General features: G+C 41.5%; 1 protein-coding gene across 5 annotated transcripts in view; it reads right to left on the bottom strand.

The window, feature by feature from the left end:
• The window catches only part of FAR1 (fatty acyl-CoA reductase 1), a 52912-nt gene that overhangs the window by 21119 nt on the left and 12562 nt on the right, over nucleotides 1-19231 (bottom strand). For all 5 annotated transcript variants that reach the window (XM_090032742.1, XM_090032744.1, XM_090032740.1 and 2 more), the window contains exons 2-5: nucleotides 14200-14394; nucleotides 10640-10815; nucleotides 7253-7432; nucleotides 662-839 (exon numbers count right to left, since the gene is read on the bottom strand). In XM_090032742.1, coding sequence (XP_089888868.1) covers nucleotides 662-839; nucleotides 7253-7432; nucleotides 10640-10815; nucleotides 14200-14388 — 723 coding nt within the window. In that variant the 5' untranslated portion in view covers nucleotides 14389-14394. The remainder of the gene's footprint in view (nucleotides 1-661; nucleotides 840-7252; nucleotides 7433-10639; nucleotides 10816-14199; nucleotides 14395-19231) is intronic.

The raw sequence follows: 19231 nt of genomic DNA, 5'->3' as shown, positions 1-19231 counted from the left end.
AGCCATCAAGCAGCAATGCAGTCACTTATTAGATTTTGATTGTTTTCTTGAGGAGGACTGTTTTCTCCTTTAACATGTGCATTTGCAAGCACAATTTAGGGAACTAAAATCTTGGAAGATTCAATTCTGTTATGAAAGCTGCCTTAAATGTCATTCACAGGAGGACCATACAATGTTGGCAGGATGCTTCAAATAATACATAAAGACAGACATAAGAACTCCTTCCCTGCTTTACTAGGGATACAATACTGCAAGTTCTTGGGTTTTTTGGCCGGGGGGGGGGGTGCGGATTGTAGGCAGCCTCCAGTTTTCGTTATGACCCCTTAAACTAGCACAAGGTAGAGCAGCTTGAAAGAGAAAAATAAACTGGAGCAGGAAGCAGATGACTAAAAAAAAAACCCACCCAAATGTGTACGTGCATTTGTCAGACCCACACTGCCCCAAGGTTTTAGAAGTAATTTACCCTTTAAAAATTCATTACAAACTTTCAAGTACACAAAAACCAGAAACTAAAGCAGTTTGATAATATAGGTTGGTATTCACGAGTGATTAAACTGCAGTTTGGACTTCTGACCTAAAGTCCTTGCAATGAACCAGGATGCATTCACTTTACAGGCTAAGAAACAGATGAAGTTATTCAGTGGGAGACAAAGTGACTTACAGGGAAAGGCTCCTTCCAGCTGGCACCAACAATGGATGGCCTTATGATGCCTATGTTCAGTTTTGTACCTTCCTGCTGCATCACATATTCTGCTAAGGCTTTTGTATATGTGTAAGTATTAGGCCTAGTGCCTATCAGTTTTGGGGTAATATCATTTATTAGACCATCATCCATCCACCTAAAACAAAGACGACACACAAAAAAAAGGATTTAATTATTGCACACTTTACTAGAAGAGGTGCATTTATGTCTGAAGGAAAGCAAAGCAAACAAATTAGAAACAGTTGTGGTGGGAGGAGAGGAAGCATTTATGATCAAATGTCTTTCAAGCCACCAACAGCAGCATAAAAATGAAACTTTAACATTTCCTACTAAAAGATTTGTAAGCTTATAGATACAGCATGAAGTAAAGCAATGGATTCTCCTGTAGTATTTCAAGTTAAGCTTATAAAGCTTTATAAGCTATTTCAAAGCTTTGTAATCACTCATACGTTTCAACAGGAAGTGAATTAATTTTAAGAACTTGAACACCTTTTTCCCCCCTGCAACTCTAGCCACAGCTCCCACTGAAGTAGACTACACCTCACAAAAGAGTCCAAGAGAGGCCACACAGGCCAGTATGCACACTGAAGTTGAAAGCACTCACCTACATGTAGTTTGCACAATAGATTTCTGCAAATAAAATTTACCTCATACTCAGCTCCATAACCAATTCAATTTCCAAAGATTTGACTTAAAGAAAGGAAATCTTATGCTAGGACCAAACACTGATGCCATAAAAAACACAAGAACAACTGCATTCAGAAGGATCAGAATTTAGTCTTTAATATTACATTGGTTTCTAGATCAGAACTGTTAAAGCTGTCCAAAACTGAAGGGATGGGTAGAGGGTAGGCAGAGGAAGTGAACCGAAAGAAGAATGTCCGTTTCAGAAGCCTACCAGCTGTAAACAGCTATAATACTCCTAGTCTAGAAACAAGAGGTAGCATTAAGGGCTTATATAAATTGTTGTATTAAACACTAGACTATTTCAAGTACTTTGAAGATGTCAAGTTTAATGGCACAAATGAAGTCTGATCCCAATTGCAAAACCAATACATCTTGCCATTCCACATGTGCGTGGCAGGAAATACAGTTTTGAGGATCAGGGATCCAATCCTAATAGCTCTTTCAAAATGCCGGTGCACATGGATTGCAATGCAGAGCTGCTGGGTTCACAGATTTGAACTTGCTGGGCAGGCCAAGCCAACTGACTCCCCTCAACTGGTACTTGCAGTGGTGACTCATTGATAGTCCCCCATCTGGGGCTGTTGGCACACAGTTTTGAACCTGCAAAGGGGGAAGCTCAGATTTCCATCATGCAGCACTTGAGCAGCCCCAGCTACACTGTCAACAAGGACTGTTGGTATGGGGAACAGCATAGCCCAAGATCTCCTACCCAGCTGGGGCTGCTCTTCTCCCAACACCAAGAATCAGAATGAAAAGTATATAACATTCCAATTTAAAGATACTGTACAAACCAGCCACAAAAGATGTTCCACATATAATATAGGTTTGTCATTTTATGGTGCCATAAATTGGCTGAACATGTTCCACGTTATTATTTATAGTACAATTAATGTGTTAATCATGGCATAAAATGTAACTTCTGCCTGGGACCTGCAGTAAATGAATATGAACTGCATTTGTACACAATGGGGGGGAAAAAAAAATTTAAGTGTATGAATTTTGCTTTAGGATAAATTGTTTGGGTTATGCTGAAGTGTATCCAAGGTAAGAATTTGTAGCGGTATAACTTCAAAAATTTTTGACCCCAGCCACACACTACTGTACCTAGTCATGAAAGCAAAAAAGACTGGAAAGAGCACAAGCATGGGGGGGGGGGGGTGTCACATTGCAACAACTTGGTAACCTTATTTTGCTCCTATTCTTGACCTCCAGTGCTTCCCCCCACCCCCACTTTGCTGGAGATCCTCTGCACTAGTTTGGTATTTGAGGGGTTCTGCAATCCTCCAGATAACCTTCATGTGACAGCAGGTCTGCCAAAAATCAGAATCCTATACTACCAGCAGTGCTCAAACAATAAGCAAACTGATTTCTGGATATGGAATGGTAAAAATAAATAAATAAATAAATAAATAAATAAATAAATAAAAAAGCAAAACACACCAAAAAACCCACAATCTAAATTTATTAGTTCCCATAGGTCTCCCATAGATGTTTACACTAAAAACAAAAACAAAAACTTAACCCATTTGCCAAATACAGAAAGAAAATGTTATTCTCTAGCCTGATTTAAACAAACCTTAGTACATGTACATACCCGTACTGAACCATGCAGAGCTACTTCCAATAAAATCTGAGATCGTTCTAGGTATTATTCAAAAAGGGTAACAAAAGAAACCACCTCACAAAAGAATGTGACACTCATGCCAACTACTTGATCAAGAGATATTTCTTGTCAAGACATTAGGTACAAGACTAGGAACATGGCATTTAAAATGAAGTGACTGGATTATTTCTGGTCCTGGTATGTTTCCAAAAATACTGTGTGGCACATATACTACAACCAAGGAGAAAAAGTCAGATGCATTGCCTTTTGTATTCTACTATGCACATTAACATTAAGATTTCTCACAAATCAGAAAAGCAATTTCCATTCACTTTCCTAAAGAAGGATTTTCCATTTACATATCACAGTATCTAAGTTGTCAGAGGATGCCAAGTTGCTTGATTTCCTATACATCAAAAAAAGTGAGGACGTATTTTTCTCCAAGTTTCAGGATACCAGTCTAAGGAACTTAGGAATAGCTTCCTTTTATAACAATACACATGGCAGCAGCATTATATATTCTACTTATCAGACAGATCCTTTGTAATTCTTCCTCTACATAGCATAAGTCTGCGATGTAAAACAGCAACCCCATAAGAACCCATTCACTTTGATGATGCACTTGTAGAACATCCTTTACCTGTGCACACCCAAGCACTTAACACCAAGTCATTGCCACTAGCATGACACTCACTTCTTAATTCTTTGAAGGTAAATAAATGCAGCATCAAGGAATGTTTTACAAGGGACTTCTGAATGAAGATATAGAGTTCTTGTAACTGGGCTTCCCCTTGTTGCCCCAAATCCCACTTTGCTACTGAGTGAAGGGGGGGGGGAAAGGAGGGAGGAGCAGTATTGCAGTGCATTACAGAGTAATGCATTCTGTAGTATTCTCACACTCAGAAGGGTTGTTTATTCACTACAGGATCAAAACATGGAGACTACTCTGCACGTGGTCCAGCTCCTCCACTTACCTGTTACATTGAATTCATTTACTACTGCTGCATAATAACCTTTCAATTAAGAGTCATTTGTGTTGTAAATTAAAAGAAGTGACACTTTGGAAACCCCAGAGAAAGGCATTATACTTGGACTGTAAAGTAAAAACAGAAGCAGTGTGTTATGCTGCAGCATGAACAGTTGAAAGGGGTGAATAAAGGCCCAGGGGGGAAGGAAAGGGAAATGCTATCATTAAGCCTACTAGTTATGTTCAAGCTCTAGGGGGTATGTATGAAACCAGAACGGCAGGTTTTACTTACTCAGCATTCTTCCATTTCCTCTCCTATCCCCACATCAAGAAATAGGTTAAGCAGGAGCATGCTGCTATTTGGCAATACAATTCTGAATTGGTAGGTCTTCAATTCTTTAGCTATCATTCCCACTCCCTGCCCCACCCAGCCATGATATAATTGAATTAGGAACAAAACAGCAAAGGAGTAGTTCATAGCAGGACCTGAATATTACTTTTGTGACAGGACTTATAAGACTGGCACTATACAGGTTTTACAACAGCATTACACCCAGTCAGGGGAAAGAGGAAAGGGAAGTAAGCTTTTGTTTTTAAGAACAATGACTTTCCTTCTGCAAAGAAATTAGACTGCCCTCTCAGTTTTTTTAAAAAACAATGCATCTTCTTCTCCCCACCACCCTACACCATGCAGTATTAGATCTTCCTTATGAAGATTCCTACAGAACCGATACCCAATAACTGAAATTAGGATCAACTATTGGCACCAGTTTCCCTGCATAAAAAACAGGCATCTGTAAGTTTTAGTTTAGGTTTCTTTTCTGGGGTCCAGTGAAGATAAATCTCTAGCTTCACGATTAAGCTACCATAAGGACACAGATATACGGTTAATAATGTAGGGCAATCTAAAGTCAGATGGAAGTCCTAACATTGTATGCAAACACCTTTCCTCAGCAAGTTCTTAAATTTTTGTTGTCCAGGTAATTAGAAGCCTGGATCAAGTTGACAGCAGAAGCTAGAATCTTATTTCTTCATTTAACCTTATGCTTATCTGAGCTCTGATCCCATGACCTTTAATGTTTAAAGCAAGATATGGACTAGCCCACTTAACTATAATGTTCATTAATACCTTCAGATAGTTTCAATTAACTAGGAATTTATGTGTTTCCTGTTCCTTCATAGTTAAAGCAAAATAGCAGATGCCCTTCTGTTCAAATACAATCTACATTATAGTATTTGCTCCTATAAGCAGGTATTGCAATACAGTCTTTTAGAAATTGTTTATGCAGGTTAACCATATACTTTCCCAAACATCTCACTGTAAGGATTTGGTAATTAAGCCAGAAAAGAGAGCAGAGTAGGATCACCTTAAAAAAGACAACACTGATAGAAGCTTTTTTTAATTGAATTATTGTAAACATATCCCTTCCACAAATTAGAAGCTTTTTGTAATCTTTCAGTTATGTTATGTCATGTATATGGATCAGTCTTGTATTCCCACAAGTAGGGGAACAATGTGTGAAAACTTCAGAAAAACAACAGATAACACTTTAAAACTAGGAAATATTTTCTTGGGGGGTGGATTTAATGGCAGTTGCAGTATCCAAGTTAGTCTAGAATTATATTGTCAATTTGAAGGTGTTCTAACTTGTTGCCTAGGGAAAACAGTGAAAATGCATGGAGAGACTCATTTCCTCTAATTTTTAAAATAATTTAGCTACTTAGAGCACCTTCATGAAAACTTTAAATTATTATTTCACCCAAATGATGCGCCTTTGATTACTATCTTTAAAAGACAGGTCAGTATGTTTCTTTTATGAAGCTTTTACAAAAGGTATGTTATGATACTTCTTTCATGAAGATATCAAACCCATTGTTCCCTTACTTGAAGGCAGTCTGATAACCAGGGATCCTGGTTTCTCCGATTTAAAAAGAGATCCCCAATTTTTGGGTTAGAAAAAGCAACATTTTGCCGTGATCAAACTGAAACACCGGGGTGGTTGTGGATGGGTGCGCGCGTTTCGGTTTGATCATAGAAAGATGTGGATTTGGGGGTTTGTTTTTGTTTTAAAGTAACAGAAAACCAGGATCCCTGCTGATAACTTAATATTTCAAATTGGCATGCCAACTCCACCTACAAAGCTTCCCACCCAAGTCACTGTTGCCTTTGGGAATTGTTGGCCAAATGAGCTCACGTGCATCTTAAAAGGTGCTGGCCAATTTCAGCTCCTGCACTGTTTTTCCTGATGAATATTAACAGAGACTCTTGCAAGTCTTCCTTATTCTCCCTAATCCCACAGCATTTTAGATCAAACCGAATTTACCCTTCATTTTATTTCCAACTTTAAAATCAGCAAAAAAAGACAGTAGTTGGGCAGAAAGTGTATTATTTGCACAATCAGGAGAGGGCTCAAATGGTCGGTTAGCTCTGGATGTTTCAAGGCAACCAGAAAGACAGTGACCAATGGAATTAAGTTACTGACATCCTTAAGGGTTCCAATGCAAAGAGCAAGAAAGATTCCCTGCACCAAAATCTGCAACTAATCTTGCTGCAGCCAAAAATCCACAATTTTGAGCATTCCAAGACTGGCAGGCAGCGAAAGACTTTTTACAGTTGGACTCAGTTGTCAAGTCCAAGTTAAATTTTCCAAGTTCTCTTCCCCCTCCCCATTTTTTTTTTTTTTAAATAAGAACCGCCAGACAAGGGTAGGACAACTTCAAAAAGTATAAATGAAGTCTAAGTTTACATGGTCTCAAGTCTTTAGTTATAATGAGTTTAATGCATCTCTGTCAAAGACAGAAGATCTTTAACACTTTTCTTTAAATGTAAAACAGCCAACAAGATAATTCTTACCTCAGCTCTACCTAAATGATTTACTTATTAATGTCACTTTATACTAGCAAATGGTGCTGTCATTCAGCAGCCAAGATATCAGCTACTTATTCCCCTGTCCTGCAAATAACCATTCAGCTAAATTTTTAAAACAAGAAAACAGCATACAGAGTACAGTGTGTAGGGTACAGACCATTCTTAAAATCAGAGGTAGTTCAAAGAGTTACCAAAAGATTGGGGAGACTTTAGTATTAGAGGTCCAGAAACACCATTAGTCTGAAGTAGAATTAGGTTGACCAATTGTCACATTTTTCACCACTGTTTAACAGGGAGGAAATAAGATAAGAATTGTGTGGCAAAGATTAGCAAATAGTCTAAAGAAGAAAAACAGCATGTATTCCCTTTGCAAATATAGGAAGTGGGTGTAGATTAGTGAAATACCAGAAAAATATTGCATACTCTAAAGAATCTATCAGTTTCTTGGGGTCAACTGGAGGTGGATAGACGATTTCTTCAATATGCTTCTGATTGCAATATGCATATGCAGTTGAAAAATGCATGAATACTTCTAGCTTCTTCATTCGTTGAGCCAGGTGGATGAGCTGTTGTGTTCCAATCACATTTAATTTAACAGAATCTCTGTCAGGGAAAAAGAGAGATAAAAAAACTAGATGAGCAACAGTGAGCCTGCCAGAACAGTAAGCTGATGTGAGGAGTTCAGTTTGGACACATTCATAGCTCCGCCAAGAAAGAATTACACCAACATTTTCCAACAGCTTGTCCTATTTTTAGATGTCCCAAGCTTCCACAAACTTTCCTTGGAAAAGTATTCCACAGTCTGTCTGGAAACTGGTCAATACTCAGCTTAACTCCTCCATAACTTCATTCCATTTGTATAAAAATGTAGGAATAGAAATAGACTAGTTACCATGTGATTTTATAAGGATAAAATCACAAAGTAGTCAAATTTATTTTACAGATCACCTTGTGCTTTTTCCTGTGTGACCTCAAAGTATCTGACGTAACATTTTAGCCAGAGATTACCAAGAGGCCTTCCCACTTCAGGTGGTCAGCCCAAGCCACACAAGAGATCAGTTTTTATCAATACATTGATAAGCTCTAAAAACAAACTGGATTTAGGTGGCAGTTGTTTGTTGATATTACGCTACTTAAGAGAGTTTAAAAAGTCTGAAGGAGCAAGGAAAAATCTTACAGCAGAAAAAGCTGAATGCATGAACAGTAGCTTCTAATGTGAAAACTGGAGAACAGTTCTGAAATAGGATGCCTGAATAGAAATTTGTCCCTGCTTTTCATTAATAGCTAAACAATATGTATAATCATTCAGAGCCCTTAGGTGCTGGAGAGAGGCAGGCAACACAGAGAATCCAAGTCATAGATTTTTTTTTTTTTGATGATTCAGGGCTCCCTATGGGGCTTAGTCATGTCCTTGCTTCCCCTACCCAGAACAGAAGCTAGGCAGTGTGCTGCACTGGTACTCATCTGTGTCCTTTTCTGCAAGGCTCATCCACTTTAGAAAGTAGTCCCACTAAGAAATGGAACACAGGAGAGTAAAAATCATTAGAATAAAATTAAAATTTTCCACAACCTGAGGTTTCAAGTTAAAGCCCCTTGTCTTGGATTCAGTACAAGCTGTGAGGCAGTCAGCTGCTGCAGCACCAGTAAACTGTTGTGTGACTTCGGAGCCAGAGTCTGAACTGAAGCTGCTGCCTTCCCCACCCTCACAGGAGCTCTGGCTCCAGACCCACTCAAGACAGAGCACAAATCACATGGTTGCTTCAGCTCCTGCCCAGTCCCACAGCAGTGGTTGTTGTGGCAAGAGCTCTGGAGCCAGGGTTAGAGCCACCACCACTACTGTACAGGTGGGCAGGAACCAGTGTGTCCACATGGTCCATACCCCAAGCCAGAACGGTCTGGAGCCGGAGCCATGAGGAGTTCTGTCCCCCCTTTACCACCCCCCGCAAGGAAGATGGGAGGGGGCAGGGCAAATTTAACACAACACCCCACCAAATAAGTTTAAATGGTTAAAAGTTTTCCCATGTATAGAATTTAGTTACTGGACAGGCAACTTAAATTTAAAAAGAGTCATCTTGGATTTGGGTACATATGACAACTACGATCTGAAACTTTGAACTACTGTTGCCCTTACAACAGCTTCAGGAGCTTCAAGTAACCAAAGAAAGGACCAAAAGGTCAAGTGTATCCAAAACAAGCTGCACCAAAAGTATCTAACTTTTGTACTTCCAAGAAAAAATACAAGGTGAAGACTGCAGGGGGCCCTGATTACAGACCAACCCTGCAAACAAGATTAGTGCAAAGTGATGAGGGGGAGGGGGGAAAAAGACAGGCTGATCAAAATATGTAGTTTCTCTACAAGAGTTAGTTGTTTTAGTCTCACTGTCTTTACCACTCATGGCATATTCATTTCTTCCTTCTCTTTTCTTATCTACTTTTCCTCTGCAGGTTTCCTAATTCTACCTCACATGTTACCTTAACCTAGATCCTACAAGCTTTGTCAAAAAATTTCCAGTTCTTGCCATCTCCCTGGCCCTATTTTGCATACAGAGTGCATTATTGCTACCCATGGGATCCTCACTACTCTCCCCCCACCTCAAAGTGGAAAGTCAGACCTGTGTACACCCTACCTGGTTCTTGAGTTGAGTAGTGGAGGTTGTTCACAATTGCCGAACACCAATTTCAACTGGTTCAGTCCATCCACATCCATCTCCACCACTAGCTTACCTTATACCAGAGCTCAGAGCAACAAGAGCACATGCGTGAAGTGGGCAAAGCCTGGTTGAGCACTTCATCTCAGGAGAGGAAGATATTTTTGGCAAATCTTAATTGGGTCAAGTCTGTTTGGAGAGATTTTATACAAGCCTTTTCCTACCCTGACCTGAGGAAGGACACACTTCATGCCCAGCAGCTTTTCTGAAATCTCTCTAAAAACTAGACAGTTGGTTCAATTAGGGGAAAAAAGAAAAAAGAAAACACCTATCCCCTGCAGCTCCCCCAACAGCCTTGCTTCATCATCTTGGGCATATGCTAAGCCTCAGGGCAGAAAACCTTCTTACAGATCTACCCCCATGGCTGTCCTTAGGAGAGGGCAGAATCAAGCAACCACCCCATGCTTTAGGGCCTGCCCCCCACATAGAGTTGGGTGGAGTGGCTGCAGCAACCCCGCACTGCTGCTGGCTTGACACCTGGCTGCTCAGCACCCTCTCCCCAGCCACTGAATCCACTGCTGCTCAGCACCTCCCCCCCTACCCTCAAATCCACTGCTGGCTTTCTTGCGTCTGGGGGCAGGGTCCCATGCAGGCCAATTTGCCCCAGGCCCCACACACCACTCTGGTCACCTCCATCTACCCCCAGCCTCTTCTACTGATCTTTGAGGTTTAGTGCTAAATTTTGAAGAAGACAGTAGTAGTAGATTGGGAAGTTAATGTGTGGATGTGACTGCTTTCAGATTCAGTCTGACTGATCTACACAGTAACCAGCCATCTTCTCTTCCTTCAGAAAAAAAGGGAAGATTTGCTTCAGCTGCTGACAATTTTTTTTTTAAACTAACACACCCCAACTTTAAATAAGTATTTCAATGCTATACCTAGTCATAAGGACCTGATGACCAGCAGAGAAAAGAAAGAAAAATAGTCCTCCCCTTCCCCCCAGCTAAAATGTCTCAAACTATAAGAGTGAAACTTGCCATGAGTGCTTCAATATTTTTTTGCTTGCAATATTTTATGGAAGAGTTAAAATGGTGCCCCTTTAAAGGCTGATGTAGCAATTCAATATAAAAAGCTTCAGTTTGAGACAAGGGTTTACACTCACCTTAATGTTTCATTGAATCTGACTGTAGCCGCACAATGGAATACAATATTAATGCAGTCGATGAGAGTTTCTTTATCCTGCTCACTAAGGTCCAGTTCAGGCTGTGTAAGTTCACTAGTAACTGCTATTATTTTTGTTTTAAAGTCTGGTTGTTCTTCTCTCAACCTGTCAAAGAGCTGTCAGAGTAAAAATTACATTACTACATTAAAAATCAATGAGATGAGCAGTTGGATTTCTACTTCAGCATATGTAAGAGACAGACAAGTCTCTTCTACTTATACAAAGCTGTGCCATGTTCGTTACTTGTTAAGTATATGCAGTGGTGTAATGAAGATAAAATAATCCTGTAGTCAGGTAAATACACATAACAAGGTTCCCCCTGGCCTTCCCCTCCAAACTTTCCCCAAAGCGGGCCAGTGGGGAGGCCCCTGTCTTACAAACAAAACTCTTGGGGTAGAGGCAATATTTTTTGTTAGACCGTGTGAGGGAGTGAAGAAAGAACACAACCGGGCAGGGGCCCTGGAAGATCAGGAAACTGACTTACCCAAGGGCTCTGGTCTCACATGCCTGGATACTGCTGTGTGTCAATGCTTTTCTAAATGGTATTTCCTCCAGATTGAAGGAGGAAACCCAGCATTGGCTCTTCTGAGCTGGCACATTATGGGTGGGAACAGAGAAGATTGGAAGTAAGGAAGCTCCAGGGCAGCTGGGACCAGAAGCAGCCATCCCAGCAGAGCAGAGCGCTACCAACAACTGGGAGATGGAGATAGAACAGCTGACACCATACCAGTCACCTGTGAGCCAGCCCAGCCCAGCAGCAGCCAAAAAGGGCTGCAACACAAGCCTGAAGAGATTGGCTCTGTGACCAGGAGAAGGAGGAACAAGCAGGAAAACAATGGGGACACAACCTGAAAACCTAGCTGAGTGAGTCCTGATTATTTTTTTCTTTCTATTGCTGTGGGAAGTTTAAGTGCTGCTGGAAGTGCAGCTTCATCCTTTAAGCCTCTCGGGGGGAGAGTGCTAACAAGGGCACCCACGGTGTCCTTAACGGAGTTAAACCTAGATTTTTTGTTTGACTGCCCTTGTAACAGAAGTGCATCCTCAGTGATGCTTTTACTGAACTGTAACCTAGTCTTAAGGGACACTGGACTAAGCCTGTCCGATTTACCTGTCAATGAAGGCAGTGGGATAGGCCAAAAGACAGGACATTGTATTTTGTGGTGGTCCTTGAATAAGAACAAAAGTGGACTAAGGGACCTTAGGCTTGGACTATTGTAAATGCAAGTCCTGTGAGAAGGGATCAGACAACCCTGCACAGATTCCAAGAAGAGACCCCTATATCTGAATTAATAAACAGCATCAACATGGTGGTAGGGGCAAGGGGCATAGCAGAAAGAGAAGCCCCCAGAAAAAAAGTCTGCTAGAGTATCCCGGGATTGTACCAATCTGTAGACTGTTCCTCCCCATTTCATTACACTCTTGCCCGCCATGACCTGATGAAGTCTAAAAAAGGCACTACAAATGAGGATATCCTGGGACTAACTTACAGATGGCACAGACGAGCAAGAAATGCAAGAGACATGGACCCCAGCCTTATCTGGCGAGTCCCTGACAGACCAACTAGATAGTTGCAAAAAAAAATTTGCAAGCTTTCAGGCCGAAACCTTTGTCAGACAAAGGAGAATTCAAAGACTGTAAAATTTCTCCCAGGTACAAAACAGAACTTCATATGACTATCAATACCTGGGAGAAATTTTACAGACTTTGAAATCTCCTTTGCCTGACGAAGGGCATTTGGGCCAGAAAGCTTGCAAATAAAAAAAAAAAAAAAAAAAAAAAAAAAAAAAATTTGAAACTATTTAGTTGGTCTAATAAGAGCATGAATGACCTCTACTCCAAGAGCTTTGTCTGCCCATGCCTCTGGATCAACATGGCTACAAACATCTTCATCTTACACTGGCATACAGGGCTGAAGGGAAGCAGACAGCCTCCTGCCCCCACCCCTGCAGTTTTGTTTTGATAAAACTTCATTTACACAAATAGCACCAATTAAGGGGGAGGGGGGGTGAAAACAAACCCACTCAAACTCTAAAATGCAGATCCCATAGTAGGATTATACGGAGGCATGAATAGCTAGTAACAAGTTTGTGGTGGAGATGGAGGTGGTTAGATCTCCACAACTGTACTAGTGAAATGCCAGCATAGCTTATTCCAGCAGCTCCAAAAATCAGAGTTCTACCCAAACAGAATGCCAATTTTCTTTACCAACAAGACAAGCAAACAATGGGCAGAGAGCATCACAACTACCTGTTACTGATTCCCCAACCTGAATGATCAGGTATTATATTTTCTATGAGCAAAAAAACACAAACAAGAAAACAAAACAAAACCCTCACACTCATGAAGTTCAATAAAGGACAAAGTGCAAAATCCTGCGCTTGGGATGAAACAATCCCAGGGACTGGTACAGGCTGGAGACCAACTGGCCAAGCAGCAGCTCTGCAGAAAAGCAGCTCTGGGGGTTACAGTAGACAATAAGCTGGATATGAGACAACAGGGTTAACAGCATACTGGACTGCATTAGTAGAAGCATTGCCAGCAGATCAAGGGAAGTGACTATTCTCCTCTATTCAGCACTGGTGAGGCCACACTTGGAGTACCGTGTTCAGTTTTGGGCCCACCATTACAGAAAGGATGCGGATAAATTAGAAGGAGTCCAGTGGAGGGCAACAGAAGTGGCTATGGGGCTGGGGAACATGACTGATGCGGACAGGCTGAAGAAACTGGGACCAAGTCTTCTCTTCTCCAGACTGGAGGGATGGTGAAATTTAAACAGCAGCCTTCCCTGAAAGGTGATTCCAAAGAGGATGGAGCTAGACTGTCATCTGCCACCACCAAGAACGGAACAAGGAGCAAGTTGCAGCATGGAAATTTTAGGTTAGATGTTAGGGAAAACTCAATAGGAGGATAGTAAAACACTGGAACAGACTACTAGAGAGGTTTTGGAATCTCTATCCTTGGAGGTTTTTAAGATCCAGGAAGATAAAAGCCTCAGGTGGGATTATTTAGTTGGGGATGGTCCTAGATCACCTCCTGAGGTTCCTTCCAACCTTATGTCACACCTGTGCAAACAAGGTAAAGCTTTTGGTGGAAATCTACAGCAGGGTTCAAATTCAAGCCTATGAAGCTGTAACAAGAACCTTTACCTGACAGAAGCAATTTTAACTGTATCCAAACCAAGGCCACATTTGGTTTAAGATGTAGCCAAGTCAGTTAGTTCAAGCAGTACAGACATGAAGAAAATACTAGAGTGCAGTCCCTCCTGTAGAGGTGGGATTCCATTACTGGACTGTAGCCATAGAACAAATCACTACAGTGCATTTCCCTCTTGATCGAAGAATTCTGAAAATTTGATGGGGCTTTGCATTTTGCTGCAGAGGCCAGAAAGTCATTAGCAGAATTGAAGAGTTAGAACAACTTGTAACAAAAGGTTTACACTTTCCCACCGTTTCTAAAGTGGCCATATTATCATTTCCTAGCACCGTCTTTTAGAGATTTACCTTACAGCTGATCATTTCTTCCACTCGCTCTTGAGGATTCTGTTCTGCCTTGCGTCTCACTAATACATAAACAGCTTTTACTTTAGAACAAGACCGTAGCAGCTTCTCCAGAAGCACTTTTCCCAAGAAGCCAGTAGCTCCTGTGATGAGGACATTCTTTCCTTCATAGTATTCTGGGATGGATACCATTGTGACCTAAAGAGAGAGAGTTTAACATGCATTAGAAAAAAGTTTAACTATCATTCAGTAGCTTGCATGAAGTATAAACTGTAGACAGGAACACAGAACCAGTGGTTGAGCCAGGAGTTCAAAATTAATTTTTCCTCTACTGATAGAGGGCATCAGAGACAGACCAGTCTGTCATACACAAACGCCTCGCAGCTTTGGGGGGGGGAACAGGAGGAGCATCTAGCAACTTTTTCTTTCCTTTGAAAGAAGAAAGTCACACTCTGCAACATACTGCAATTAAAACTTGTTCTAAAAGTGTAGTTGGCCCATGTGGATATTTCACACATGCTCACTGAAGACAAGGGACCAGGGGACCCACTGCTGGCTCATAGTTCAAAAAGTATCCCTCCTTTGCCATTCCTTTTAAGCTACGTGACTGAACTGTAGAACAAACTAGGGCAAAAAACAGAAAGTAGAATGATCCCCAAAAAGATAAGTATATTTGGTCATTTTAAAAGTGTTACTTTTATAGGAATATTAAAAAAGATTTGGCTGGCATAACTGCACTAGAAGAACATATTTCTGAAGTAGAACAAATTTGGGGTTAAAGGGCACATCCAGATGACTGCAGTTGTTTGCATCCCCAGGGACACGAAATCAGCAGCACACCTTGTGCTGCTATTTGTTCCTCCCTAGGGATACCTGTGCCACGTGCGCAGCAGGTTATCCTAGGTGGGGTAAGGGAAGCTTCCTTGGAGTCCTGGGGGCCTCCCAGGGCAGGAAGCCCAGCCAGCAGCTGGAATATGGCTCCAGCTGGTCAGGCTCTGGTTTTGGACAATGCACACTGCCACCATGTGTGCTGCCCTGTTTTTTACCCTAGGACCTCCTGGGTTCAACAAACAAACAAACAAACAACATAATTCAAGGTAGCAGGGTGGGCAACACCTGCATGTGCCATGTGTGGTGCTGCAGACAGGCCTGCAGCACCACATAGGCTGTGTCTAGATAATTGTGGACATACAGTAAGAGGTCAAAAAGTTAAAAAACAAAAATAAACCAAAAACTATAATAATCAGCAGCATTTTTTAGAATTATTTTGTGCCTTTTCTGAAAGATTCAGAACAATCAGATAGAGGAAGCAAGAAACTATCAGCCACCACAAAAGACTCCCAATTTATACATGAGATTAAGTTAAAATGTTTTACCAGGTGAGCAGGACACTAATTCTTCTTTTAAAAATACTTCTGAAACAGATTTAAAAAGCTGTCACTCTCTCCATCTTGCTTGCACAAAAGAGGAGGGCTGGACAAAGCTACTTGCCAGCCTTACTGCTTGTTTAGGTGGAGTTACTCTACTGATAACAAAACGATTCTTATTAGCAAATAGAAACAAGATTGCAAACAACCTAGAACAATATCAATTTGCTTATCAAAGCTATTTGATGAATATTCATCTTTCATTACTGCTGGTGAATATGACAGCTTGCAGCACAGGTTGCCTGTGCTATAGTCAAAGATGCGACTGCAGCTCATGTAGACACACCCAAGTTTGCTTGGGTACCGACAGAAGCTGCAGCAACAGCACAGAGCTCAACAAGAGCAAGATGCCCACCTATTACCCAGAGAGGTTTGACAGATTAGGATGAATCTTGTGCTGAGTGTTAGCTACTTCGAAAGCTAACTTAGAGACCTATAAGAAATTCCAGTTATCCGAGTATAGAACAAATACACCCTTGAGAACAACAAGTGGCATGGCATTTTCAGGGGATGCAAACTATTTTCCTCATACTTTAAGGTGTCATCTTACTACCGAGTATAGATGCTTGAATTCAGGAGGATATGGTAAGCAAATTCCTTATGTTTCCTTAGTTATTTAGGGATTCATTTAGCTAAGGCAACAATTAGATGACCTAATAATCAATTATCATTTTTTCTTCAAAGTTTCTTCCAAGCCAACTTAGAAAATACCGTAACATTTTCTAGAATGATGCACCAATATACCAACTCTTTGGCCAGGGGCAGAAATTACACAAACTAGTTCAAATTTGTAACACAACAGAAGCTCAATGCACATAAACCAATTTCAAAATGGCCAAAATCAGTTCAAGATGAACCAGAACAGGTGTAGTTTAAGTCAGTTTATTGAACTTGTTCTAGATCCCCTTCTGGCTTGGGCCACTGCAGGCATGTGGCTACATTTCCACAATCAAAAATGAATGTCTTCATTGGCTTACTGGTTCAATCTATGCAGTTGAGACTAATCTGTGAAGATTGAATCAATTCAGCCTCAGGCTTTTTGACTGTCTGTCCTTAGGCTATGATAAAGCCATGTCCCCTGCAGTTTTAAAAAGCTGCAACAAGTATGAACAGTGCTAAAAGCAATTTACCATTTTAAAAAAACCTCACCTTCCTATGCAATGCACACTTGAATTGTGTTAAATTTGATAAATTTAATATTATGTAAATATTCATACCTCTAGACTGAGCATGTATTTATTTAGGATTTCAAAAATACAGAAGTAGTAACAATAAAAATTAATTTTCACTGCTATTAGATTAGGTTAGAATGTTAGAAGAGAAATTAGGTTTACAAAAAAGTAAAACAAAACAAAAAACCCCAACAAAATGAAAACAAACCCCCCACACACAATATTTGTGGCCAATCTCACAGACAGAAGTTTAGTGCCCAGTTTAGGATTCAAGTCCCTTCACCATTCTTTCCCTTCATTTTAGTTAGAAATACTGGCTGCAAGGGACCCAGTTCATAAGTGAGAACTACCAGCAGAAAGCAGGAGTTGAAGGCTATTTGTACGATAAAGTGTAGCACAATCTCAGAGATGTCCAGGTATGCCATGCACAGAAAGTGAGTTCATAATGATTTATTTTAGACCCACATTATGGGAGACATCCTGCTCCCCGAGGGGGAAGAGAGGCTGCAATGCCATCCTTACCTAGCTAGGCCAAACATTTCCTACTATAAACTATTTAACAGCACAAATTTAGAGAAATCACAGGGGACATTACAGAAAAGTAATGCAAATTGTATGCCGAATCTAAACCGTGGATCTGTTTGGTCCTAAGGCTAGGGACAGACATTCAAAAAGCCTCAGCCTACACTGATCAATTTTTGCAGGTTAGTCCAACCTGGCTAGGCTAAACTGGTTTGTAACTGTACAGACATCCCCTCTGAACTGAAGAAATGCAAGCACATGCCTGCAGTGGCTCAGGCTAGAAGCCAGGAGGTACTAGAGCAGCCTTCCCCCTCTTCCACAGAGGAGCAGAGAAGGGCATGGCCAGACCCCAGTAGGATGCTCCAGTTAGGGAGGGGTTCCCCCCTTCGTTGCTCCTGACCAGCCAGGCAGAGAGTTGATAACAGCATTTAGCACCCCATAAAAACAAGAGCTTGAAATAATAAGAGGTTTTTCTTAAACATGTTTTTCCAGGGAAGGAATGGAGGGACATTACCAGCTAGCCTGTTGATTAGCTCCAAAGAGCCCCAAGTAGACAGTGCCCCATCTACCTTATACAGACCTCGTAGCATTAGCTAGCATACCACATGCTGGCTACAGTCTATGCTGGGGGCGGGGTGGGCAGGAATTCCTGCTTGAGCAGGGAGTGGGGGGTAGCATGGGGCAGGGGGAAGCCAGGCAGACCCTGCTGTGCCTGCAAGTCTGCACCAGAGGGGCAAGGCCAGCTCTGCTGTGGAGCCAAAAGCTCCCCCCACCACCCCAAGGCTGCAAAGCATCTGGGATGCTGGGGGACTCTGGTTTAAGTTAAGTCAGGAATGGGGCTGGAACAGACACTACATAATTGGTTTGACCCAAATCAGTTCGGTCTAATACTACATTCAACCAGGTTTATCTCAGACTTAAGCTGGTTTGTGTGTAATGTCTGTCCCTAGCCTAAAGATGCAGATATAGCAACAACCCTGAAGGGACTTTCCTGCCTTACCTCCTCCCACACTAACTGGGCTGATACTGACACAGCCAAAAGTTTGGCTATTTCTTTACTCCAACATCTAAAGACTACTCATAAATTGGATACAGGTCTAAGAGCAATGTGCATCTCAGCCTCAGCCCTTACTGTGATCTTCTGAAGTTAGGCTCTGGACCCAAACTGTGTCAGATGTCCTTTACCAGTCAGAGCGCTAGTTAGCCATGTTAGTTTGAAATCCATTTATAAAAAAGGTAGAAAAATCATGCCCCCCGCCCCCAGCTGAATCAGAGATGGAGCTTTGAGTGCCCATGCTCACTTTATCATATGGTGACCAAGATGTATGTCATATTTGGGGGAAGAAAAAAAAAGGCACCATTTCCCTTGTCCCACTGGCATTTTTTTGGAAAACTGCTGGCAACCCAAAGAGTTGCTGACTATTCCGAGGTTTGGCTGACTTTTGTTGTCAGAGTAGCAATAGTACACTACAGTGATTTCCAAGCAACTGCCTAGGAAGCCAATAATGCTAGTAACCCCAGCCTGAAGTTTCCCCACTCTCCTTCCAGGGAAGGGAAAGATGTACAGTGTACACTTCCCACAGATACTTCCCAGATCTAATGCCAGTGGTCATAAAACAGTCTCCTCTTGCATCTCCAACCCCCTTTTAATTCTACACAGTAAGAAGGAAAAAAGAAAAAGGCACTACTTCAACTCCAGGGACAGAAAAAGGTATTTCTGGCTGTGCCTGGCTCCCCCAGGCACTCCTGGACTAGGAGTAGCCAACAAGTGGTGGCACAAATGCCACAGACAGCCTTTGCATCTAGCACAAGATATTAGGAAAGGAGCAGAAAGCAGAGTAGGAGATTGCCACTCCAATCTCCTTCCTCTGCCCATTTGAGGTGGGTCTGAAGCTCAACTTGTGGCACTTGCAA

The sequence above is a fragment of the Crocodylus siamensis genome, chromosome 2 (genome assembly GCF_052110815.1).
Source record: "Crocodylus siamensis isolate JL-2025a chromosome 2, ASM5211081v1, whole genome shotgun sequence".
Classification (NCBI taxonomy): Eukaryota; Metazoa; Chordata; order Crocodylia; family Crocodylidae; genus Crocodylus; species Crocodylus siamensis.
Note: the sequence above shows the minus strand (reverse complement) of the source record. Positions and strands in the feature narration are given on the sequence as shown.